The sequence below is a fragment of the Acanthochromis polyacanthus genome, chromosome 3, assembly GCF_021347895.1.
Source record: "Acanthochromis polyacanthus isolate Apoly-LR-REF ecotype Palm Island chromosome 3, KAUST_Apoly_ChrSc, whole genome shotgun sequence".
In the NCBI taxonomy this organism is placed as follows: domain Eukaryota; kingdom Metazoa; phylum Chordata; class Actinopteri; family Pomacentridae; genus Acanthochromis; species Acanthochromis polyacanthus.
The window spans coordinates 7,690,022-7,716,610 of NC_067115.1; the positions used below are offsets into that span (position 1 = coordinate 7,690,022).

Sequence of the window (26,589 nt, forward strand, 5' to 3'; positions counted from 1 at the left end):
AAACTTCTCCACACCTGCCAATTGCTAAATCCAAATTCAGAACTCTGAGTAAACTCCTAAATAAAATGAAAGCCGATTGTTAAATTTATTACCGTCTGTGGTTGTTTAGATTTGTCAGCTCAGCATCTTGTGAAAAACACCCTGAAGGAATCTGACTTCTTATCTTTCCACCTGAGTCTCTGCAGAGCGAATTCTGTCTGCATCATCACATTCAAACACCAATCTCAAGGTCGTATCTGTATTTCCTCAGCCCTCCCCGTCTACCCGGGGAGCGTTCAGCCGACATGCATATTCAATAAGCTCTGTCTCATCTCGGCGACAACATTGTAGCCTCTTACATCAGCCTTTTGTCCTCCACGGAAACTGATGCCATCGGAGATCGAGGACTGGAAATCTGCTATGGTGTAATACTCTGCTTCCACAGCAGGGGGCTCTGGTGGTTTGGGTAACTGGAAACCCTGCACACAAAACAGGAGGGTGATGAGCAGCTGACATCATGTCCAGCCAGCAACTAAATAAGCCTCCCTGAGATGATGAAAGAACATGAGACATCCTCAATCGTGTCCAGAAATGATTCATGGTTGCATACGGCAATAATTTATAAATATGTGTAATATTTAAGCTCATGCAGATGATGAAAGACAGACTGAAAATGTGTGTAACTGTGCTCTAATGGTTGCCATGCCAACTCCTGCAGTAACTTGGGATCCAATTAGTGTTTCTTCTTTTTATGCTATTATTTTATTTTCTGCTATTATACTGGCTTTGAAGTATTTTTCAGTCAGAACAACAGTAGGGTATTGTTGGCTTATCTTACCAAGTTGGTATCTCTTCTCGGGGGAGGTTTTTGCCTCAGATTTGGAGACCCTAATGAAGAAAACAACATCTTATTGAAAGGGACTCATCCTACATGAGGTACAATATAAACTGGCAAGCACAATTTTTAAACCCTGTTCAGACATGAAATTCATTTGTGTCTTACAGTGACGGCATTTTGCACAATATCTGTCATACATGTAAAACCGAACAGTGCTTCAACACATAATAATGCAGTAATAAACTAAAGTAAGTAAAGTTCCTTTATAAAGCACCTTTAACAGCATAAAGTGTTTAACAGAGAAAATCAACATAAACTCTTAAAAACAATGAGGAGGTAAAAAAAACAAAGCAACAGTAGATCCAGGATAAAAAGATAAATAGTCATATTAAAAGTAATCAGAGCATACAGATTCAAAACCTAAGTTATAGCAAGTGAGATGAAGGCCAGTTTAAATGGATAAGTTTTGAGTTGCTTTTTTTAAAGCATCAAGACTACATGACAAAGGTCTATAGGTAGGGCATTCCACAGGGTAGGACCACCAGTTTAAAGGTAAGATCACATTTTGTTTTTAGTTTAAATCCCTAACTTTTTGTCACAGGATCTAAGTGAACTGGTGGGTATGTAAGGTTGGAGCAGCTCAGAAATGCAAGCAGGTGCCTGACTGTACAGCTCTGTATGTGGAAAACGAGAAACTCGAAGCAAATCCTGAACCTAACTGGGAGAGAATCTATAGAGTGTGAAGTGGGGGTGAGGTGTGACATCCTATTGGACCTTGTTAGCAACCTTGCAGCAGCGCTCTGAACTAATTGTACACGGTCTAAGGATGAATTGTTGAGGCAAGTGAAGAGGGAATTACAATAGTCTAAACGGGATGAGATAAGCGCATGAATTACCATTTCTAGCAGTGGCTGGGATACAATGGACCTGAGTCTGAGTGAAAGAAACAAGTGCGGACAATTGAACTAATATGGTTTTCAAAGTGCAACGACTGATCAAAAGTGACACCAATACACTCAGACACCTTTGGAGGCTAGACTATCTGAACCACTAATTAAAATCTCAGTTATGTCTGGATTAAACTGTTAGGAATTGTTTGTCATCTAGTCCTTAGTAGTGGTATGAGATGTCTTCGAACTTGCTCATTACCTGACCTGATGGAAGCAGATATAAAGCGAATAAAACTGGGCCCAAGACAGATCCTTGAGGCACACCACAAGACAAGGCAGCAGTATCAGAATTGTAGGAACCAAGTGACACGGAGAAAGTCTTCTCAGAAAGATAGGAGGAGAGCCAGTCCAAAGCACTCCCAGACACACCAACCCACTGCCTAAGTGTCTCAATCAACATCCTGTTGAAATCTTGATGTCAAGGTGAAGAAAAATGTAGTTGTCAAGCCAAATTCATTAAGTTCCTTCAACTAGAATGAAGTTCTAAATAAACAAATGTGACATTTGAGCTTAAATCACAGACAGTATTAAGCTGATGGGATCATAAACACTATTATGTCTTATTGTGTATTATTATGATGTATGCGAAGATTTTTTGTGATGCTTAAACTTAGTTTTTTGCTTTCTGTGATGTTTTAGGACCAAAATTGGTGCTCAGATGTGGAAAAAGTCTTCTCAAAATCACTTCACTCAACTCAAAGCACATCATAATCTGGCGCGTACTTATCCTTCAGTGCTACTAAATCCAGTTCAGACTTAGGACAGGTTAAAACAAACACAAAAACTAAAGTCAATCCAAGCCTAGTTAGTCTGTCATTACATGAAACAAGTTCAGCTGCTGTCACATTACCAAAAAGACGTGCACGTCTGAAAGAGGCTTTAGTTAGTGAGTAAAACGGAAATCTACACACCACACCAAACCCAAATTTCCATGTTAAAACCCCCACAAGTTAGAGTCACAGTCGACTGTCTGTTAATAGATTTCACCACCACCAGCCATGTATCTTACCTATAGCGTCAAATCCTACACAAAAGGAAAATGACACGTCTTAACGTTTCACACAAACAAAACCATCCTCCTCCTCTTAGCTCCAATTCATTTACTGGTTTATTCACTGACATAAAAATCTAAATGGTCTCCTAACACTCACCGATTTCCACTCTGTGTGGAGCCACTCTTGCCACAGCTGGAGACCCCGGCTCTCCTCTCGATATACTTTCATTGCGGGCGGCGCTCGCTGCTATTCCCAGACACGGACTGTTGGTGTCGCGGCCGGCACTCAGCCTTCTGCCCGTCTCAGCGTTGATCTCGGAGTTGTAGGGCATCGGCAGGCTGATCTCACTCTTGGAGATGTGGCGCTCTGGGGTGGTGCTGCCCTCACTGTCCGTCTGGATGTCCTTCTCACTGACCGACTTCTTCTGCAGCAGGTTGCTGATCTCCATGATGTTGCCAATGATCTCCACGGGGCCCGTCAGGGTCTTTTTACGGGGGGAGAAATCCTCTTTAATTTTCTTCAAGTAGGAGGCCGGGGCCCAGCCCTCTTTTCCCAAGTATCTGTGGGTGAAACATACAAGAGAAAATGTTTAAAGAGCTCATATGTTGGTTTTTGTGTTTCTTTCTTTTACCGTGTTATTTAGTTGCTTTTTTGTGCATGTAAAAAGATTAGGGTAAGTTATTCTCAGCTCCTTACATGTCTAAAACTACTCATGTCAAGTCCAGGCTTCTATGGAAACCAGAAAGTGCCATAATCTGCTGCACATATTTCAAATCAGAATACTGCTTAAGCCACCAAAAGTTGGCATAAAACGTTTTATGCTCTTGTACCTCAAGCACCATGAAAAACATCACTTTTTTGACCTTCGATGGTGTTAAAAGCAGCTATTTGCTACCTTCTGACTACATAAAAGACACCATCCTTGTCATTTTTGACACCTTATTAATTGGAAATTGTTAATATTCATGACAGATACACAAATATGCCCTGTTGTTCCTTCACAATATCATGAATTTTTGAAACAGGCTCAGTTTTTATACTTTTCATATATGTAATTTTACATTTAGTGTCTTTATTTCACAGCGTTGGTATTTTTACTACGTTGTTTTCGAGATTTTCTATCTCCGTGTGATGGAGACACTCACCGGTCACTATATTAGGCACAGCTGTGAAATCTAGTACAATTCATGAGGACAGATCAAGCAGTACCCATTCTGATCTCCATAATAAACATATAGAAGAATTACCATGTTTTTGACAAACAGGCAAACTCTGAGGGCCAATTTAAAAAAAATCACAGCTAAAAATGTATCTAGAGCAGAGCTTTGGGATCCTGTATGCTCAAATACAGACTTATTTTCGAGAAAACCTGTGGCATGAACTGACAAAGTTAGGTTGAGTTAGCAGGGAATAACCCATCAGTGGAACCGTAAACTTCCCCAAAATGGATAAATAATTGAAAATTTCCACAGATTTTCCACCATTTAAATTCTCTGAACACGAGCAGCCAAAGGCAGGTCAACAGATTGCGTAATACCTGCAAAGAGCCACTGTTTCCCCGCATTTCACAATTTGTTGCTTTGCTAAGTGAGTCATTTTATAGTGTTTGGGAAACAATAGGACATGTTTCAAAAGCAACTCTGAGTCACTTCCCTCTAGATGTGCCATTTTCTGCTCAGAGATGTGATCTTCTCTGTTCAACCTGCGACCACAAGGAGTCACCACAACTGCAGAACGCTGCGTGTTTGGACTTCACTGCACAGAGAAGAACAGCATGACTCAGATGTACATCTGGAGGATTATTTTCTGTTGCTCCAGAATGACTCGTTCTGCATTGAACGAGCTGCTTGAACAAGCAGTTTGAGTTGCAAATATTAGACAGTAAATCTCAGATACGAGCACCTTTACTGGGGGCTGCATGTTTGCATGAGATGCCGCAAGGCAGCATGTGATAGTAATCAGCTGTGCAGTGGAGCCTCCAGGGACGAGAGGGAAAAAACCACTGTCAGGATATGCACACTGGCTAAACAAACAACACATACGTGTGCAAACACAGACAGGCGTACACAAGTAGACGTCAGATCCACCAGAAGGCAGGGGTTAATCCGTGGAGGCTTGCTAATGGTTTCTTCTTCTACTGGTTCCATTTTGCACTCACCTGATGTACCACCAGCCCTCCAGGTTCTTCTGGATGACCTCCACGGTGACCCCTTTCTCAAAGCTCACCTCATCTTTGCCCTGGCTGGTGTACGGCTGTATCGTCACGTATTTCTCCTCTGAGAAAAAGAAGAAAAAGACACAAAGTGAGTGAAGTGTTATCACTGAACAGTCTCACATTCAGGGGTTAAACTGCTGCAGAGTTTCCCCCACTGGGGTTTTTTGAGGGGGAAAAAATGGCGAGTGTGACCTACTTAAAATGCTATTTCCATACCAACACAAACATAACCCTCTCTCCTTTGTCCCGTACGATAACAACAATCAGCTCCCTCTACTGGCCGCCTGTTCCCCGTCTATCCCCGGCCTCATTCGAGCTCTCTGAACCTCCATCCAGATCTCTCGAGAGGGGAGATCCCTCTTCAAGCAAGGCCTCCCTCGAGGAGATATTTGGGCCGAGATCCCTCTTCTCAGATCTCTATCTGACCGCCACTCCTCTCTCACGCTCTGCTCGCCTTCCAAGACCCTGTAGGGAAGGAAATCCTGCAACAGGCTTAACATGGAGCCAGAGGAGGTTTTGAGGATTTCAAGGCGAAAGGAGGGACTGGCTGAGAGGTCAACGCTGCTTCCCAGAAGATGATCAAGTGGTGCAATTCTTGAGTGAAAGTACAACAAGGAAAGACTGAAAACATGTACGGCATGAGACAGGGGAGAGTGTGACCCCAGATGTCTGCAGGGTTTGCTTGAGGAGAAATGAGGGGCAGGATAATATCTGGCAGGCAGGATAATATCTGAGAGGCAGGCTTTCAGTCGGTGGGGTAAGTCCAGACGGCGGGGATTCGAGTTCCTCTGCTGCCTCTCATTGCAGAGCAGCTGAGGTCAGTAATGTGGAGCTCAGAGGAATGTCTGGACTCGAAACACGAGCTCGCAAAGCATGTTGGGTGTGGAGGTGAGCGTGCACGAGTGAGTGCTTGCAGATGGACAGAGAATAACAAATGGGACGGCAAACGGAGGAATCCGCAGCCTAAATGTGGACGCTTGTTATGTGTGTGTTGGATCAGATTACTTTGAAATGCAATAAGTTACTGAATACAAATTACATGGCATGTTATTTTGGGGACATGCAATGTAATCGGATTGGATTGCAAAAAAAAAAAGTAATCTAATGTGCATATTTTTGGATGACTTTTGCATGACTTCCAAACATTGTAAATATTGGACTTCACACTGAAAAAAAACAAATGAACACAACCACAAAGTTAAACATATATTCTGTTTTTCTTTTTAACCCTCTCAACCAGAAAACTCTTTAAAAGGCTTGTTATCTTTTTCAAATATCACCAAAATTACACCACTTGTTAGAGCCAGAAACTGTAAAAACACACCCATGACATGTTGTTACGTCTACAAACTAAAGCAAATCTAAGCTTCAAATCAAGATGTTTCAGAAAAAAATCACTTTATTCTGCATGTCTCATTTAAAAAATTGAAGAAACCAAATTGTTTACTCCAATCATATTCTGTAAAAAAAAAAAGAAAAAAAAGAAAATAAAAAGAGCAAAGAGGAGGCAAGTATGGAAACACATTTAATTCAGCAGTCATGTCTTTAGTGACTCTGTTGTGACCATCAATCAAAAAATTCAGACTTGTTGGATGGACTACAGTGCATTTACACAACGAGGAGATGAGGTGACAACAAAGACTGAGAAGAAAATAAAACAAACTGGATCAATAAATTAAACGCAGCATGTCTCAAAAGCAGTGTACAGACGAGCAAGTTGATTGAGGATCCATTAAGGGCAGGAGTTTGCTGAGGTTGGACAAAATGTCTATAGCATTTAGAGTCAACATTTTTATTCAGAATTTGGAACTACTGTGGACACTTGGAAGTTTTTGCTTTTTTTGCAATAATAAAAAATACATAACTAAATCAAAGAAATTCAATTTTGGATTTTTCTTTGTTTTTAAAAACTATTTATGTCATTATAATTGTGTCACGCTGAGAAGAAGACATTTCTGAGTTCTCTCTGCTTCCAGACATGTCTGTTCTGTTTCCATAGAGGTGCAGGACTGTATATTGTACTAAATAATGAGTCCACAGTGATTAAAGATGTGACCGGAGCAAAACAGAAAATGCACGGAAACTCTTTTGGAGTTCAGAGGGTGAATCAGAGGCCACATGAACGACTTATTAGACTGCAAAAATTCTACGTAAATAAAACAAATAAAAACTTAAATATCCATAAATCATCATTAAAACACAAAAACAAACATTAGTTAAGTCATGAACAGAACTCATTTGTGATCCGTTACGACTCAACCCTGCTGCTACACGAACAAAACCTCTCATACTGTGTGAAAGAACAGAGTTAATGCGTCATGTGGTAAACTCCCCGAGGACTGGAACAAAAGACGAGAGATTGAATTAATCACGTCTATTAATCACATCTGTGTTTGTTATTTCATGAGCTGCACACGAGCCTCCAGCTCTGCAGGGACGGGTCGGGTCTGTAAGTCAGATTTTAAGTGACATCCTGTAAATGAGAAGTCGAGATCAGCGGCCAGTCGACCCCAAACAGGTGGGGACTTCCTGACCTGACTTTGTGTCAACAAGAGGACACAAGCTGTAATTTAATTTCATCTCAAAGGCAAAGAAATCTGCATCAGCAAACGTTGCCGCCGAGTACACGAATGCTTTCTTCCATTAGCAAATTACATCTGCGAGGACATAAATCTTACGCTCTTTGTTTTTTGTCCTCCGCCAGCGCTGCTAAATCAAACTGTATCTCAAGTGTCTGTGCAGAGCTGTAAAACCTCACTCACCCAATTCTTATCACCGGCTGAGCCGTGCATTATCAGGCAGGGACAGCGGTGCCTCGGCTCACAAAGCAATGAGGGGAAAATGGGGATGACGAGACAGCAGGGAGATAAGAAAGGTGGATTTTTGTTATCATAACTGTGCCTGCACTTTCTATATTCAAAAAAGCAAACTCAGGTGTGCCGGCTGGTTTGATCCAGGCCTGAATGAAGGGAGTCCAGGCAGCATGTTGACACAAAGTGATGCTGTCACAAAGCGAAAAGTTGGAAAATCCACAAAAAAACTAAAAAAGTTGGATACGACTGCAGCGAGCAGCAGCTGCAGATTTCACGGCGAGACTATTTTTGATGGCGGAAAAAGAGCTACTGGTCCAGCAGCTTGTTTGCAGCAACACTGTGAAACTCTTTTGTCCTCAGTTTCTCCCAAATCCTCAGTGGCCTTCTACGAGGATTTATCAACATGACTCATTCAACCATTTCTGCAGAGTGTCTCTGAGCTAAAACAAGGTTGCTGAACTGAACATGTTACACAGCAGAGCCTCCAGCAAAGTTTTCCATCCAACCAGACTTCAGATTTTGGACACCAGCGTGTCCCTTTCAACTAAAAACATGTGCAAAAAGCATTGACTGTATATAAAAGATGGACGGAGCTTCCAGGTCTGGAAAGTGAAGCCAATGCAGAAAGGCTTTAACCGTGTGAATCCCAGAACACCCCATCTGGTTTGATAGGCATGTCACCTTTTTAAAAATTCACCAAAATTACACATTTTTTCAGAGCAAGAAACTGCAAAAACAGAAATAACTGGTGGATTTTCACTTTCCCCACAACCCATGAATCAACCATGTGTGGGTTTTGTTGAGAAAATGTACATAATGTAAGATTAAAGTTGTTACATTTCAGCAAAATCCCTTTATTCTATATGTCTCATTTAAAATTCTGCCATAAATGCACAATTTGTTCCAAGCAGATTATGTACAAGACAAGAAATTCTGCACTCCTCATTGTAACTGTAAAGCCATGAGTGACTGTCCCCAACAGTGATGTGACAGAAATCCAGGGACTTTTCAGCTGAACTGCAGGCTGTGCAACACAAAGCAGAGAGGAAACAACAGCTTAAAAACATAAACAGTAAAGTACTTATAGCATTTAAAGACACAAAATTATTTTTCAGTATCTCTAACTGTTGTTGACATTTGGAAAAATCCTCCATATGTTGATTACAGCTTTTAATTTTGTAAAATAAACCACCAAAAAAATGTAACTTTTATTTTTCTCTGTTTCATGATTTCAGTCATTCTAAGTGTTTCAAACACCAGAGAAGACTCTTCTGGGTTCTCTCTACTTGTAGTCATGGTTGTGCTGTTTCCATAGAGGTGTAGGACTTTATATTGCAGTGAAAAATTATCACACAGTGAGGAAAAATGGGACAGGAGTAAAAAAAAAAAAAATCCAGTAACTGCTTGCATTGCTTCTAACAGCCAGCAGGATGCAGCTCCTTTTGCTGCTGCGAAAAGTCATGAGATCTTAGATCATTATTTACTGATGTGTTGATGATCTGTTGATGATTATTTTTGTCTCATGTGTTTTCAGGTTGGGCTGACCACAGATTGCAGTAACGGGACACGTGACGTTCCAACGCGAGTCGAAAACAGACTTCAGGCCTCATGAGGACTGAAATTGCAGTCTGAAGAAGCTCATTTCTCAACCTAAGATGAGGTCTCAGATGTGGTTTGGAGAAGTCTCCAGGTCCGTCTAGGGGGGATGTCTTTTCATCTCCGGCTAGCTTTTTATCCTTGGAAAAATGGACTCAGCATTTCTTAGAAGGTATGGAAAGCTTGCGATGGGTTGACCTGAACGAACTGACTACAACAGGCCAATGGAAAAGAGTTTTGTGTTCACTGTCATACCATAAATAAGCCATCACTCCTGTTTTTCTCTCTGACAGAGAGATGCTGGGCAGATTTTGGCTTTCTCCCACTACAGTGGAATAGATTCACCAGAAACTCAGAAAAGTGTTTGTTGTATTTCTTAAAGTCATAAGAGTCACGGAGGTTTTCCAGGACGTTCCAGAAGGAAGTCTGATTCTACATTTGAGAAAACGACCTCAATTCTCCTTAATTTGTGACTTCACTCTTTGAGTTTATGGTCTCAATTACTAGTTTCAAGTCTGCTTGAATACAGGACGATGTTAATGCAGCACATAATGGGAGAGACAAAAAGTGTCACTGCTAGCTGCCAGTGCCACAAATCAGTCTTGCCCCTACTGCATCATGGTCCAATTCAGCGTGAAATAGCTGATGAAGAAGGATAGGATTTACCAAGTGATTGACATGATAATGCATAGATAAATGAAGCTTAGTGACACAATAAATAATGAGACATTTTTACATGACAGTATTGCAGGAATAATTTTGCTAACAGACTGAATGGGAGAATCGAGATCCACTAAACTCCCACTTCCTCCCACTCTCTGTGTATTCTATGCTGGGATGGTACCTTGCCCCAGGTTTGGTTTAGTTTGTCGTATGATTTAACATTTTAACACAAAACTTGACACAAGAATCCTGTTCAAGACAGTTTTGTTATGTTGTTCTCTGAATTTCAAGCAGCCTTTTAGTAGCAAAGCTCTTTGACCCTCAGAACCCCAAAACCCTTTTGAAAGGCACGTTGTGCTTAAAAAAATGTACAAAATCGCTCCATTTACCAGAGCCAGAAAATGTAAAAATGTAAGAATCAGATTTTCAACTTTCTGACCTTCCTCAAACTACTCATCTGTGATGTCACTCCATCAGGAAATTGTGATGTTTCATGAAAATCCTTTTATTCTACATTTCTCATTTAAAATTTCGCCAAAAATAAACCCTTTACACTAACTAGAGCTTGTAAAAACAAAATGAAAATCTGCACTCCCCAATGCAACTGGGAAGTTATTAACAACTTAGCAGCAACCAACAGCTACATGAGAAAAAAATTCTGTGACTTTTCGGTTGAACTACAGGCTGTGTTGATACAGCGCAGAGAGGAGAATGAAGTAGGGAAACAAATCAAAGTAGTAAAATAGAACTTAATTTTGAACTTTCAGGACCTGTAATTTTCTGGTGCCTCAGTGCAGTCTGTCTGTCGACTTTACCTGGTCAGTAATTGTTCAAAAACATTTTAAAGTAAGTGAAAACACGCCACACAAACCTAAAAATGTGGCAGCTTAAATAAAGCAACAGAACAACGTGAGCTGAAATAGCACTTCATCCTCATTAAAGTGGAAAGCTAGGTGTCTTAAAGAGCGAGTGTTGGAGCTCGGTAACTCGTCCTCCAAAGAGGTTTCATGCCCTCATTCTCTGGTGGCGACAGCTAGCCGGGTGACTCATCCGAGCTCTGCAGAGGCCGAGGGCCGCCTGATTAAAACCAGTCTGCAGATTGGGCGGCTGTCCCACTTTCACGCTTTCCATCGGCTCATTGGGGCCAAACCTCATTTCTATGGGAGACGTATCTACTTAGGTAAAACTCCTGCAGAGCTACTGTGCATGTTGCATATGCACAGTGGTAAGTCTTTCATATTTTCAGTGCAGGATGTTCATATATATATATATATATATAAGATTAACTGTGTGTTTTATATACTGTCAGCCACTATGCAACCTTCAGACATTCAACCTGAGTTTATCCTGGAATAGCTTTTCAGTAGGGAAGCTCTTTAACCTTCTGAGCCCCCTTTGAAAGGCATGTTAACTTTTAAAAATGCCAAAATGACACCAGCTGTCAGAGCCATGAAATGTAAACACAGAAGGAATCATTGGATGTTCAACATTCCAGCGGTCCATGAACTACTCATTTGCCACATGATATTCCACAGGTAAAGCTTGGAATTGTGATATTTCATCAAAATCACATGATTCAACGTGTCTGATTCATACATTTACCAAAAACAGACATTTTGCTTGAACCAGATTCTGCAGAAAACAAAAAATCCTGCACTCCTTGATGCAACAGTGATGCTATTAGCGACTGGGCTGCAACCAACAGTCACTGTGAATTTTTGGCTGAACTCGCTCTTCTGGGAGACATATCTAGCTCGGCAGCACTCCTGCAGAGCTACCGTACATGCTGCATATCCACAGCGGTGATCCTTTCATGTTTTCAGTGCAGGATGTTTGATATATAATATGTATGTTTGCTGTACGTCATTGTGTGTGTGTGTCTTGGAGCCTTCAGAGTAGAAAAAACATGACATTTAACCTGAGTTTACCCTGTGATTGCTCTCATCTGATCAATAATTAACGCATGTGCTGCTGCCTGCTGCTCTGAGGAAGCTGAGCTGTATTATGATAATGAGAAACAAAGAGGGTTTTTACAGGTTTTGCAGACGTCCAGCAGCAGCCTCCGTAAACAAAATAACACTACAAAGCGTCTTTTAGGCTGATCCTGGATCCAGACAGGTGCCTAGCGGACAGTCTGAGGAAACTTTCCATCAGAAAGTGACGTTTGAGTTTCTCTCAGACATGCACTCACGTCTCCTTTGCAGCTTTAAAGCAAAAAGCAAAAAAAAAAGAAGGCACGTTTTTATTACGAGCGAAATGTGAAAGTCATTAACAGCATTTTAAAGCTAAGGGAGCTGTTGTAATTACGCAGCAGCGCCGCCGTTACACAATCATTTACATTCGGTGGCCGTCAAGGTTGTTGCGTTTCAGAGGCCAAACAGGCTTAATTATCCAAATCTGTTTAATGCAGTCCAATTATTTTGTTGCTCAGTTTGAGCCGAAGAGCGTTCCACGTTTGATAGAGTGAGATTTGAGATTTTACTGTCAGAGCTGACTCATGCCCACCCAATATGCTGCTGCTGCTGGCGGATAGCAAGGCCCCGTTGTTGTTGGAGGAGCAGCCGGCATGTAAATGAAGTTGTTTACCGTGTGGCCGCAAAATATGTGAGAATACAGCAGGGAGAGGCCACGAGAGGAGCTCAGTGTGGGACTGCATGTTCGCTTTCCACTGTATGTGCAGATGTGTGTGGGTAGCACAGTTTGTGATTATCATTTATATCACTTAAAATGAGCTGATGTTATGGTTTTTACAGGGCTGCAGGAAACACATCTAATTGCACGTAGCTAATCGATTGGTCAGAAGGAAGAAAAAATCTGCACACTATTACTCAACCTGCAGCATTATTAGCCTAAATGAAATCTACATAAAAAATCGAGTATTTGCAGCATCATTTGAACCTGTATTTTTAGTCAGCTAGTTTGGAGCTACCTCCCAGCAAACGTTCAGTTATAGAAGTCAGACCCAGTAATTTCTATTTAGTTTGAGGAGTTCAAAGTTGTGAAAGCAGGTAGTGTGGTTCGTACTGCTGCCAAAAACAATGGAGTAAACCTCAAAGGTTGTTGATGTAGAGCTTTTTTAATTCTGAAAATAACATGTGAGATTGTCCAAACAATGAGCAATTACAGGATAGATTTAGCAAAATCTATAAATGCTGTCAGAAAAGACGATGTTGTTCCAAGAAAATATCACAGACCAAGAGCCCTGAGTTCTCTTTTAAAGTCTGTATAAAGCAGAAATATATTATGTGCATTATTAACCAGCCACTCAAATTTAAATGATAAAGTGAAAGTTTGAAAGTTTATAAATTAAGTTTTGAAAATGCTGAAGAAATGATCAGCGTTCTCGGCTCTGCAACTCTGTTTACATGTCTGCTGAAAATGCTGTGACCGTGCGAAACTGTGGGAAAGATGCAACTTTTCTCAAGTGTCAAACACCATTACAACTTGAAAAATGAACGTGGAGCAGCTTTACTGCTGCAGAGCCAGAATCCAACTCAGAGTCACTGAGAAGACACTGTCCTCTTTACTCCATGTTTGCCATCAGCATCTCATGTAAAATATAATTCTACATATACTGTAATTACTACTCACAGCCGCATTTTTATTGCCCACAAACAACTCTCCACGCATTAGTGATGTATTTTTATAGATTTCTTACAGAGAATGAGGCCAATATAACATTACGTGCATTAATGTTGCATGAAAATGATGCTCAACTACACCATGTTGTACCTCCAAATAAGTTAATGAAGAGTCACTGAGGACGCCTGATGCTAATGCACTCTGGTTTTTATCATGTTAGAGGGACAGAAAATGCTATTAGCCATCATCGACAAAATCCTGAACACAAAAATGATGAAAAACAGCTCGGCAGTCTAACTGCTCAGTAGAGTCATACACAGCTCACAGTCTTTCACATGTATCATGTATTAAAAAACAGAACACTGAATTTCCTTTACATGGACTTTAGAGTTTCCATATTAACTCAGCTACCAACATAATACTGTTAAACTGCAAAAAAATTGTCATTTTTCTCCCCAAAAAAGCTTCCACTCAAGAAAACACTGCCTATTTGAAGAAGCTGTAAGAAAACATATTTGAGAGAATGTCAGGGTTTTTACTGCATAAATAAACTTTAGGCAACGTTTTGCTTTAAAAAAACAATCAGCATTGGACCAGTTTAGTTAATTAGGGGTTCATTTGCTAAAGCATAAAAACATTTTTGCTTATCAAATGGACAGAAACTGCAAGAAAATGTAGATTTCTGCCAAATAGTGGAACACTGACTACCGTAAATGTCATGGGCAGATTTTGCGTTACAATCCCTCATAAAACACTGACTTCATACAGCAGCAATGTGTGCAGCGACAGTGTTGCTGTACTTCTGAACTCCTACATTAAAAAAATCTGTCATATAATCCCCACAGCTTGATAGACCAAACCAACAACCACACGTATCCAGATATCCGCACAGCTTCACCATCGCAACCAGCAGCTGGATGCCGTCAGAGGTTTGTCTTTTTGAATGAATAATGAGAAATAAATGCATCAGAGTCCCATCATCTGTTCTTTTTGTCACATCAGAAGGAATTTAAAGCAGACTGTGAAGGAAGACGGATCAAAAAAATTCTCGCTGTGAACCTTTTCAGACTCCAACTTCTGCACATTTTGCAGAAAAGTTTTAGAATAAAATTAGCCGACAACTCAGCTACAGCTCATATAGGGACACCTGAAGCAGATTTATTTGTTAATAAAAACTGTAAAATGCAATTGAAAATGTAAAAAAAAAAAGGTTGGTAAGCACACGTGAGCAATAAATGCACTTCTTCTGGTTGTTTGCCATGTGTAAATGCAGCTGTGGTGCCTGCATACGTGCTAACAATCCGTGTGCAATGAGCTGCTCTGTGGAGAAAATGACTCAGCACGGGACTCCTGGTGGGGACACGTGTGGGTTCGTCTGTGCTCATCCGTGTGAGTCATGCGTTCTAATCGTGTCTCGTGTGTTTTCATGTTCACCTCTGCTCTGCTGCCGGTTCACGATACCACCGAGGGTCCAGCGGCGGTCCAGCCTCTTCAGATGGGCCTTGCGTCTCTTAGTGACTGATGGTGAAGATGAGGAGGAGGAAGAGCAGCAACCAAAAGAGAAAACAAACAAATCAGGAGTTAGTTTAATAAGAAGCAGAGCTGTTGTTAGTAGCAGCTAAATAGTTTCAAACAGCGTCTAAAGGTGAACATGGAGGATTTAAGAGCATTTCATCCAAGTTAAAGACCCAGTTAGATGCAAAGTGTGTGGAGTTAAAAATAGGGATTAACTAAAGCAGGGATTTAAGTACATCACCTAATATCACGCAGTAGCATTATGTATTAAATACTGTCATTTGGTGCATCTTGATGATGTTGTGTATACTAGGATATGTAATTTGAGTCAATTTTAATGAGCTTTTTCAACATCTTTCAGCATAACACCATAGAGCAGGAGCTAAAAGTTGTAAAAGGTAAACCTGCACAGCCTCACAGTCCTGTTCTGCCCTCACATTTAAGGAGGAGAAATTAGCTGGTCTGAGTGAAAACCAGCACGAGACTCAAACCATGAATTAGTGGCAAACAAGAAGGTGATTCATCCAGCTCCTAACCGTCTCCTTCCCAAAGTCTTCCCCAGTGCCTTGTCACAAGCACTCAAAGCACTTTGGTTCATTTCTGCTGCCAAGGAAACGGTCATTTCAGAGTCTAGACCAAGCAGCAGGAGCCTTCGTTTGTGCAGATAATGTTCCTTATTTAAAGCTTGCAGAAGCTAACTGCAATAAACCTGCAGTCTGTGCCTACCTACATTGCCCACTATTTCCTCATCACAAGTGCCAAACAAAAACAAAAACAGCTGTCCTTCAGGCTGACACTCGTATTGGGCAGGTTTTTCCATCCGTCAGTCTGTACACTGATCATCAGATTCATGTTGTCTAGCTACACAGACACAAACACACAATGTGCTGGCAGCAACAGTAGGACTGTAAACATGTAAATCAGAATAAGCAATGAAAAGAGCCAGCTACATGAAAGCAGTGTTATTCGATGCACAAATGATCTGCACCTAATACCACCGTTTAGTGGTACACATTCACATCACAAGCAACTTAGGGTTAAGTGTCTTTCCCAAGAACACTTCTGCATATGGTGGGGACAGGGATCAAGTGATTAGTAAACAACCAGCGTGCAGTGTGTGTACCAATAACACAACTGTTGCTCCCCAAAATGTAGTTCTGTTTGAAGGAGCATCATTTTTGACACAATTTAGCAGATCCATCCCTCTGTGCAGGTGGTCCTTCACATTGTTCACAGAGCAGGGCTTCCAGGGAGAGTTACAAGCGTGACAGGAGCACTGGGAGCAGAGTCTCACAGCACAAGGAAACTACTTTGACAACAATGCCGGACAAATCTAAATCAACTGTGGTCATTGATCGTTTTTGTTATCTCAAAACTTTTTCATTACACATCCCAGACTTCGAACAGTCGAACCAAACGTTGCATTTCAGGAAGTATACAGGTCTCAGACACAGCTGGCATTAGCAAGAAGCTGGTTCTGAGGACCTGATTGAAGCATAATGTTGTGTTTGGATCCATTTCTAGAACAGACTCGAATAGAACAGAATGCCTTTAATGTCATTATACAAAGCACAATAAAATTTAAAGAGCCGCTCCCTAAGTGCACCAACAATATACACTATACAAAAAACTCATATCTACAAAAACACTTTAAGAACACAGTTAAAATAACAGCATATATACTGTGCAATAGGTATTATGAATGGTAGTTGAGTACTGCACAGTAGTGAAATGGTTATGATTGCACCCACATGAGGTAGTTCTTCAGAAAATGACAACAGTTGCAGGTTACTTTAGTTCTAACCTGTATACAAAAATTTAATTTTGCATCTTATCAAAGGGTTTCTGTCTATAATGGAGACTAAAACGGTAAAATCTACTTTTTTAAAAAAAGAATTTTCAAGAAGGAAAGTTCAAATATCTATAAGAAAGACATTTTTGAAGGGTTTCTACTTTATTATTTTAAGTTACACTGGCTCTTGACAGCTGTCAGAGATCAGCTGATAACACAGATGGTATTGATCTCTGAGGGACTGTTAACGTTATGTAGCTGTTGTGTGCTGAACTCTTAACCTCGTTCACTTTTTATTGATTCAGAGCCTGTGTGACGAAGCGGCAGTCATAACATGATGAGTCATTCTCCTGTTTCTTCTGAGGCCGCATGAGGAGCAAACACATTAATGAGGGGAGGGATGGATGGAAACAGCATTTGTCTTCCATCCATCTTCCGACGGTGGTAATCTAATTCCGTCTTCTGTCCTCTCTTATCTCTCCATCATTCCTCCTGCTCGACATCCGCCCTCCTCGCCTCGGTTTGCCTCTGCTACTTGTCATTTCCTCTCGGTTTTGATTTCTTCTCTTCCTCTCAATCCATCCCGTCGAGCGCCACCCACCTCCTGTTTGACCTCCTAATTGAAATATCAGCTAAAGGAAGGCACAAAGGGAAATGTTATTTGGAGGTAATTTCAGCGGGGCCGAGCTGTCGGTTCCTCTCCAGCGAGCCGAGCTGTCAGTGGAATTAGGTTACAGACCACGCAGAGATAATGAGATGTAAGAGACGACAACGAGTGGCGAGGGGGAAGATCTGCAATGAGAAGTGACGATGTGTGCAAACACAAAGACAGCGGGCCTGATGGGAGAATGGGGGCCGCGGACAGGGGAGGGGGAAGACGCTGGGTCCATTTACATACGTGAGTCCAGGAACTTCCCATGTAAAAAAAAAATAGAGAGTTTATCTGGATGCCAGATTGGCTCAAAGACTGTTTGGTGTCAGCAAAAAGATTGTGGTCACATCCCATAATACTGCACTGGAGAGTCTAATGAGGCAGCATCTTACAGCCTCATGGTCCACTTAAAGTCTAAGATAAATAGCTTAATTAAAACAGCAACGAAAGTGATTTGGAGGACAGAATCTGCTGTCAGATAAGCATATAAGATCCATTTTATTTTCAGATCACATTACAGAGTCTGCAAATGTCAGAGTAACCAACGTCTGTTATGCTGCTCAACAAACTGCAGCTCAGTCTGAACTCCTGACGCGTCACACCGATGCATTTTATCTAAGTTTGATTTCTGGATGTCTGGTTTTTGATCTTCTTTCATTATGTATCTGCTTTATGTAAGGTGTAATGTGTGCCTCTGTTTAGATCTATGTATGGATGTATATGTACGATTCATAGAGGATTGTTTTATTACATGGTTTTATATAAGTATGGTTTCATTCTGTATGAAGTTTTGCATTATTTGTTTTAAAATCTGGATGTTTGTAGTTGAGCTGTAAGATTTGCACTACTGTCCAAGTATATGTTCCTTTGAGGACAATAAAGTACACCTTATCTATGGCTTATCCCATGTTAAACTGTCTTAAATGATCTCATCTAAAGTTGTCCTGTCTTAACTTATGTTATCTTAAATTGCCTTATTTTAACATCTTTTATCTGAAATGATATTATTTTATCTTATCGTACACAGTATTTGCTAAGAAACAAGTGTTGTGCATTGGAGGTGGACTGTACCTTTAAACTCTCAGACTCTCAGCTTTCAGTTGAAATTTCCAGCTTTAGAAAGATCCATAAAGTCAGTCAGTAAAAGCTGTGCAACTGTAAGGCTGAACTGAGCACCGTTTGGCTCGATGCAGGGCGGACCTCTACAAAACTCCCACAACTTCTGAAACAGATGCTTTGAGACCAAATGTTTCTGCTGCTGCGTTTTGGGGAAAGAATCAGATATTAGATGAGACAGGACTCTTAACTGTGGAAACCAAGAAAATAAAGGAGAAGCCTGTAAGAGATTGGAGAGGTTTGCTTTCAAAAAATGTGGTTAACATTGTCAAAGGGTGAATCTGAACCCAAGCCATTATGTTTTTTTCAACCTACCAAAGCAGCAACTGACAAGGAAAACAAACGGTTTGACCCAGTCTCCAGTCTGCAGTTCAGGCTATGCTGCAACTCCCCGAATTCCTACAAAACAACTTCGTTGGTCTTTATATTACCTCATTCGCCAAAGTGTTCCACTACTATGCACGTTGACAAATTCTGCTGAACAGGTACAGAGTGCATTCAAAACTTGCAGTCCAGTCAGAGATTCTGTCAGATTCTGCAGCCTTTACTGGTTTAGACAAATCAGTTTTACTGTCATGGAATATTCACAGAAGTGATGCAGTGAGAACTAACAGTGATCCACCACAGCAGGAACTATGTGTTGCCATGCAGCTCTTTCCATGTGTGCTGTTGATTATTGTGATTGGGTCACTTCAGGCTAAAACTGAAATATAAAAACACCTGGATAGGAATATTTTTAAAAGGTCATATTTCAGTAGAGGGAAATTTGATGTTTTCTTTCAGTGATATGTCGTCAAAAGGCGGGAAAAAGCTCACTCAATCTAAAAAAAACTCTTTAGTTTGGTAAAATTCTGTCATCACTGACAGAAATAATGTTGCAAAGCTGCAAAAATTAGCATAAATAAAGAGGTGTAGGTGTTCAGCCACAATATATTATATATATCTGAGCAATAAAGACATCCAAAACAAACAAAAAGCCACTAAATCAGCGGGCAACCAACCCTTTCATATTTATTTAACTGTTATTTCATCTCCAGCTCCCAGGGTTATTGGAGGTTTCATTGTTACTGGCAACATCTATGAAGTGTGTGTGTGTGAAGAGAAAAAAAAACCTTCACAAAAAGAATGAGAACAGCAAACAGCAGTGAGCGTGGCAGCGGTGCAGGAGCTGTCATCTTTCTAGCAGAGTGTTGCAGAATGTGCACAGTCCACTGAAGCATGGAGGTTTGCATGTGTTGAGACAGAAAATGTTTGCCAGATAATAAACTATCGCACCATCTCTGTGCATGTCGCTGTAAATAAATGCATGCACAGATTTGCTGGCACTCCTAAGCAGGCATGTGTGCGCAGTTGTGTGTTTGCACGTTATTTATCTCCATAACGGCACAGCGATGAAATGCTCTGTCACTGCAGTCAGGCTAAACACTCAGGAGGAAGGGTCACAACAGAACGAGGCTCCTGCTGCAGCCTCCCGGGGGACGCCAAAGGAATTTTCTGCAGTGCCAAAATATTGCAACCCCTTTGGCGGCAGTCTGGTACCATTTCACCGTGGCGCTGTGGTCTCCAAGGTTCCTGATGTGTGGCTGGAAGTGTGTTTGTGTTTTTGTGTGCAGTCGTTTTGTGTCGGACTTAAAAGTGGAAGAAAGAGAAACCAGGGAAGGCCAGTCAGTTTGTCTTTCTCATGGTTTATGGATCTAATAATGTTGTGTTTAACTGTGTGTGTGTGTGCGTACTGACCTTCTCCAGTCCTGGAAGTGCCCAGATCCAGATCGTCTCTGGTTCCATTCTGGGAGTCCAGGTATGTGGCTGGAACCCAACCCTGCTCCTCTGCTGTACTGACAAACCACCAACCTAGAAAGAGACAAAAAGAGAAAGACATGTTAGCATGCCAGTAGTTTCATAATTCATGCTATTATCTTTAAAAAAAAAAAGGTGACCATTTGTCAGCAGCAGAAACTGTACAAACAGAAACTTTTCGGTGGATTTCCAACGTTCCAACAGTCCTTGAACTAATCATGTGTAATGTGCATTTCTCTCATGAAAATTAACCAAATCTATACATAGAACTATGATATTTAATCAAAATCACTTTGTTCAATGTCCTAAAATTGAAAAAGCTGCCAAAAAAAAAAAAGAGTTTTCACATTAATTAGATTCTGTATAATACTGAAAATTTTGCACTCATTGAAGTAAACCATGGAGACATTAGTGACGTGATAAAGATTCAGAGAGTTTCAGCTGAACTGCAGGTTGTGTTTCCACAGAGCGAAGAGGAGACAAATATGTAAACAAATAAAATGGAAGCAGTAAATATCTATAGTAGGTAGAGACATCATTTGTGTCTTCTCGTGCTGGTAACACCTGTGGGAACCTGAACAAAATGTTGTACCTGTTAATTACAATTATTTTTGTATGTGAAATAAATATCAAAGAAACTAAATGTTTGTTTTTATTGGCTTGCTTTGTGGCACTATGACTTCATCACACAAGCACAGAAGATGTTTTTGAGTTCTTCTTCGTGGTTGTGCTGTTTCCATAGAGGACTTTGCATTGCAGTGAAAAATTAGATTACAGAGGACAAAAGGTTAAAGGAGGAAAAAAATGCCTAGAAACAGCTGCTCAGAGTTCAGGTGGTTAAGGTCTCCTTTGTAAAACAATGGCATGTAAATTTAAAAAAAATACATTCCCTTTATGCTAATCAGGAGTCAATTAGTGGGATTTTTTTCGTGGTTTCTAATGCATCAAATTAATCCAATGCATCAGCTAACAACTACTTTAAGTGCCTAGTCCTCTGTCCTTCTAGTCCTGGTTGTTCTGTTTCTATGAAGATGCATGACTTTGTATTGCAGTGAAAAATGAAGCCATGGTGATCAAAAACAGACACTTTTTGGGTTCAGGCCTGGAGGATGGCAGTAAGAATTGCTTGATTTTGTACACACAGTAGAAGTTACTCCTAATTTTTGCTCATCTCTCTACTGCAGTAAAATGTGACTGAGCCGGAGTGAGAACAGAAACTCCTGCAGATGCCGTCTGTACATCGGTGGTTAAACTGTACATCTGACATGCTGATCTGATCTGTATCAGCGTGACGTAGACATCTGAGGGGGACTCATGGGGGCTGAGAGAGTTTCACCTTCTTGCAAAGTTCTCTTTATTGCTAAAGCAGACAGTGGAGAGAGAGAAGTGCTGGAGCTCTGAGACTGGACTGCAGCTGTTGAGGATGAAACTGATAAGACCTGTAGGAGGTTTAAAGAAGCTGCGTCGTTCTTCACTATTACTCAGTTGTACTGCTGCTCCTCTGGCCAGATCTCTGTAACAGCACCAAGCTACACGGGTCCAAGTCAGACAAATCCATAACATAAGTTTGCAACCACGCTGCTGGGGCTGTGCTTTAAGTCATGGTTCATTATAGGGCTACAGAATCGATCAAATAATAATAAAAAAACATTTTATTTTGGCTTCTCATAATTAAACCAACATATTTGACTGCTTTTGGTTGTAGCCTGGATAGATCAGACTTTATAATATCTTATTTCACTATTTTAAAACAAGGCTTCTCTGTCATTGCTTGATTTCCAACACGTAAATCCGCACCGATTGATTTATAGTACAATTGCAACCATGTGATTGTCAGCAGGCACCTGATGTAGTGTTGACTTGTCACAGTTACAGTGACACTGTGATGCTATTTCACAATAATACAGAAATCTTTAACAAATCCATGGATCCAGATTATAAGCCACATCATTGCCAAAATTGAATGAGGTGGTCCTTGTGTCATTTCTGACCTTCCCTGAAAATTTCATCCAAATCTGTTATTCAGTTTTTGAGTAATGTTGCACACAGACAGATGGAAAGACAAACGTACGCCAGTAGTCGCATAACTCCGCTGCATTCCTTGATGAAATAATACCTTTTTGATCTAAATTTCTGCAGTGCAGTAACTGAGTGGAGACCAGAGGCTTCTCTGCACCGTTGCCTAGCCCTAGATATCTTCTACTGTAGCCTGTAAGAGAGGCGTTTAGGGAACGTCTGTAAATTGTGGTTTCTATCAATGACTAATTGTCAGTGAGTGTGGCGTTTTGGGTGCAGTTTAAGGTACAGTTTAGAGCATCTCCTGAAGGACATGCTCTAAACTCCAGTGAAGATTATTTCAAGCCTTATTTTAATGCAAATATTTGTACATTAGCAGAAATGTAGCTCAATGTGATCTGCTCCCAGTAAAAATATTCTGTCCCTAAAAGTAATTAATAATCTTGATTTCAGTGTTGATCAAAATAATTCTGATTATCGTTTAGGAACTACCTGTAGTCCCAGTGACTCTGGTTGCTGTTGTAACAGGATGCTAGGGGTGCTAATTTAAATAGTTTTCTAAATCAATAATAAGCAGCATTATCAGTCCATAATGGACTAATCGATAACACAAACTGACCACAGTGGACTTCTCCCGTTGCTGCTTTAATCATGTAATTCACCATAATATGCACCACAAAGGCAGCTGTGTTTTTCGTGTGCAAACAGGGAGGTTGGAATGTTGACTTCATTATTTCCTGCTTGTTTTAAACACATTAGCTCTGGCTGTCATTTAGCATCACAGAAGTCTTTGTCATGGTGCTCACTGCTAGTTAAACCCTCACAATGCTAACATGAACTGCTTGGAGTTTGTATGACGCCTCCTCTGGTCTCTACAGTATTAAACAGTAAGAGGCTCCACCTGGTGGAACAACCAGGTACTACAGCTGATCTACAAAACATTTTCTGACATGCATGTAGACAAAAAAGGTTTTCTCCATATTCTGGAGCCTGTGGAGCCACAGTACACCCGACACTCTAACACTGCATTTCAGACAGTCTGACCAGGGCTTTACAACAAGGTTCCTAATCAACTACAGAACATGAAAGAACAAGCTGAAGCCAGAAATGCAGTTTTTTGAACAAATGTAATGTATTTGAGGTGTCTGTCTGGAAAATGGTTTCATATTTTGCATCAGTCAGCAAGCAAACCTCAGCTGTCAAACTCATGTAGCAGCTAGAGGAAAGGTCAAGGAAGAAGCTCAAATGTGTGTACAAAAATGTATTGCATTTAATCTAGTAGTAATTAGGATATGTAAGTTGTTTGACACTGCTTGCAAGGCTAAAGATGGCTTAGAGAACTGCCATAGCGAGGTGGTTTGCTGCCATTAGGGACTCTCAAAACGTTCTGGGAATCTTTGCGACTTTTTTAATCATTATTGCTTTCCAAAATTTCAAAATAACTCCTCAGATTAGTTTAGAACCTTCCACCATCACATCATGCTGTGTTTCTCTACCATAATCTGACCAGTCTTTTTGTTTAGGGGAAGTTTGGCAGGTTTTCACTCTCTTAAATCTCAGCATAATGTCAGACTGCTGCTTTACATTTGAATTAAACTCAAGCTGTAGTGGAGCCATCACGCTCTAAGTACTACTGACTAATGAGAAACTTTGTGGTCACATCGACGCTATTGTGTTACAACATCCAACTGAGCTGACTTGACACAATTGCAGAAACACATGTCAGTTTGGCGACCAAAACAAACGAAAGCCCCGATGCGTTTACATCCATCACGTCTTGACAGCTAGCATGTGTCACTGAGTGACGATCGTGTTTACAAAAATCGACAACCCAACCCAGATTTCAGTATTTCTGTCAGAGGAGCTGGAAAAACACCAAAAAAGAAGGAAGATGTGGCTTAAAAACTGGCGAAAACAAATATACGAGACAAAACACAGCATAAACTGGCATCACAGCTGAATATCTGAGACAAAAGTGAGATTATATGCCACAGTTTTACTTTAAAAGGACACAAACAGTGAAGAAGAACATCTTTAGGAAGCCGCTGCAGCTTCACTAATGCTTAAATCCAATGTTTGTGGGATTTTTGTAACACTGTACCATATGTTTGCTGTTCACACCCTAAATCTCACCACCATCCCAGCGACTTAAATTGTCAGCGCTGTGGTTTTAAGCACTCAGACTGGTTCCTCCTTGATTTCAGTACAGTAGAGGTGACAGAATGTAAAGGAGAAGGGTGGAGAAACAGAACAAAAATGGCAACAAATTGTTTTTTTTCCTTTCTCTAAACGTGTCCAACAGTTAAGTCATCGCAGCTCCAACGTACTTAATAGCCACATGGATCTGAGCTCTGATGTGGCCCGACTGAATCAACCCATCACGCCCTGTTTTTATGACACCGTTCGCAGGAACATGTAGGATGAATGATGTGGAAAATATGCCTGTAACACAGAGATGTATCATGAGGGAAAGTAACAGTAATGGTGACTAACAGAACATGTGTTTTCTACTGTGAAACAAAGTCAGAGTACAAGCAAAGATAATCCACGGTCACAGGAAAGAAAGACAAGGGTGAGGATGTGCATCTAAAAATAGAAAAAAAGTCCCAAAATAATATCCTAAGAAAAAGTAAAACATACACAAAAGAAAGAAAAGTTCATTTTTGCATAGAACAAGCTAGAACTATTGAATGTTTGGACTCTTAGGCTTGAATATTTGGATTGTAATGTCTGTTTCAATGATTTAATGCATGATATCTCGTATGCTACTCGCCTTAATAGTAGAATTAACACAATTAATACACTTATTTGTATACACACTAAGTGCTGCAGGTTAAAGAGGCTATTTAATAATAATTAATGCAGCTCTCTGTGGCCTGCTATTTACATATTTCACACTTTATGTGCTGGAACTACTACAGAATTTGGCCACGATATTTTCACTATCACGGGTCTGCAATAATTAAAAAAATAGCAGCACATGCCACAGAAGGTTATATAGTCAATATCCAATAAAAAAAGAGCAAAAAGATTCAAACAGGAAGCACAGAAAAAAATACATTTTTTAATTTAAGCAGCCTGAGTGTATATTTGATATCTTTTGCTTAATATTTTTACTTTAATGTCTATTCTGATGATTTTATGCTCAATTTCTCATATTTGTTTTGCTCTGAGAGAACTGTATTTGGATGATAATAAAAGGCAAAAAATAATTTGCATAAATACACAAAAATTCAGTGTTTCCGTTTAATTTAATGATAAATAACGCAGGCTGCAATGGATAACAATGCTATGTAATATTCAACATTTTTATCACAGAAACGAATGATTATTTGGCCACATTGTATTTAATATTATTAGTCAGAAAATAGCAAAACAAAATGTCACATGTTTAGCAGGTCCTGATTCAAAAAGTCAAACGTATAGCAAAGAAAAAAAGTTGATCTTTAAATTCAAGCAGCTTAAAAATTTAATTTGGTAACATTTGCTTGACTTATTTCACTTCATGGTCTACTCTGATGATTTATTGCTGAATTCCTCATGTATTAATCATTTTAAGAGCACAGTTACATTTATTTATAATGTCAAATATTTTATAAGTTGAGCTTTACATTTAATAGGGTTGAACCAGTGAATATTTGGTTTTGCTTGATGACCTAATCATTAAAAGTATTGCTGATTAATTTAAGGTTCCCACTGTTTGATGAACAAAAGCTCAATTTATATATATATATATATATAATTTGATAGGATAAAAAGAGATCAACTTTATTGATCCCTCACTGGGGAAACAGAATTTGCATGATCTGTAAAATGAAAACACTCATTAAACTTTTTTTTTCAGTCAGTTTTTGTCGGTTTATTTTAACGGTAACAACCCCAGAGAACTGAATGCTCTTCCCACAAGACCATGATTATTGGGCTGACACTGAACAGATGCAGCAGAGGAGCCTGTCCGGCCTCCAGTATGCGGCTTCTTCCTTGAATCCTGCACCGCCGTGCCTCTGACAGCTCACATGCACCATTAGAACACCTCCTTTAACACAGAAGCACACTGAAACTCGTTGAAC

General features: G+C 40.2%; 1 protein-coding gene across 1 annotated transcript in view; it reads right to left on the reverse strand.

Moving 5' to 3' along the window:
- Positions 1-26,589, reverse strand: part of LOC110963291 (SH3 and PX domain-containing protein 2A-like) — a 132,390-nt gene that overhangs the window by 3,712 nt on the left and 102,089 nt on the right. The window contains 6 exon segments of the mRNA XM_051945512.1: positions 339-458; positions 818-867; positions 2,919-3,322; positions 4,921-5,038; positions 15,066-15,149; positions 20,444-20,557. Coding sequence (XP_051801472.1) covers positions 339-458; positions 818-867; positions 2,919-3,322; positions 4,921-5,038; positions 15,066-15,149; positions 20,444-20,557 — 890 coding nt within the window.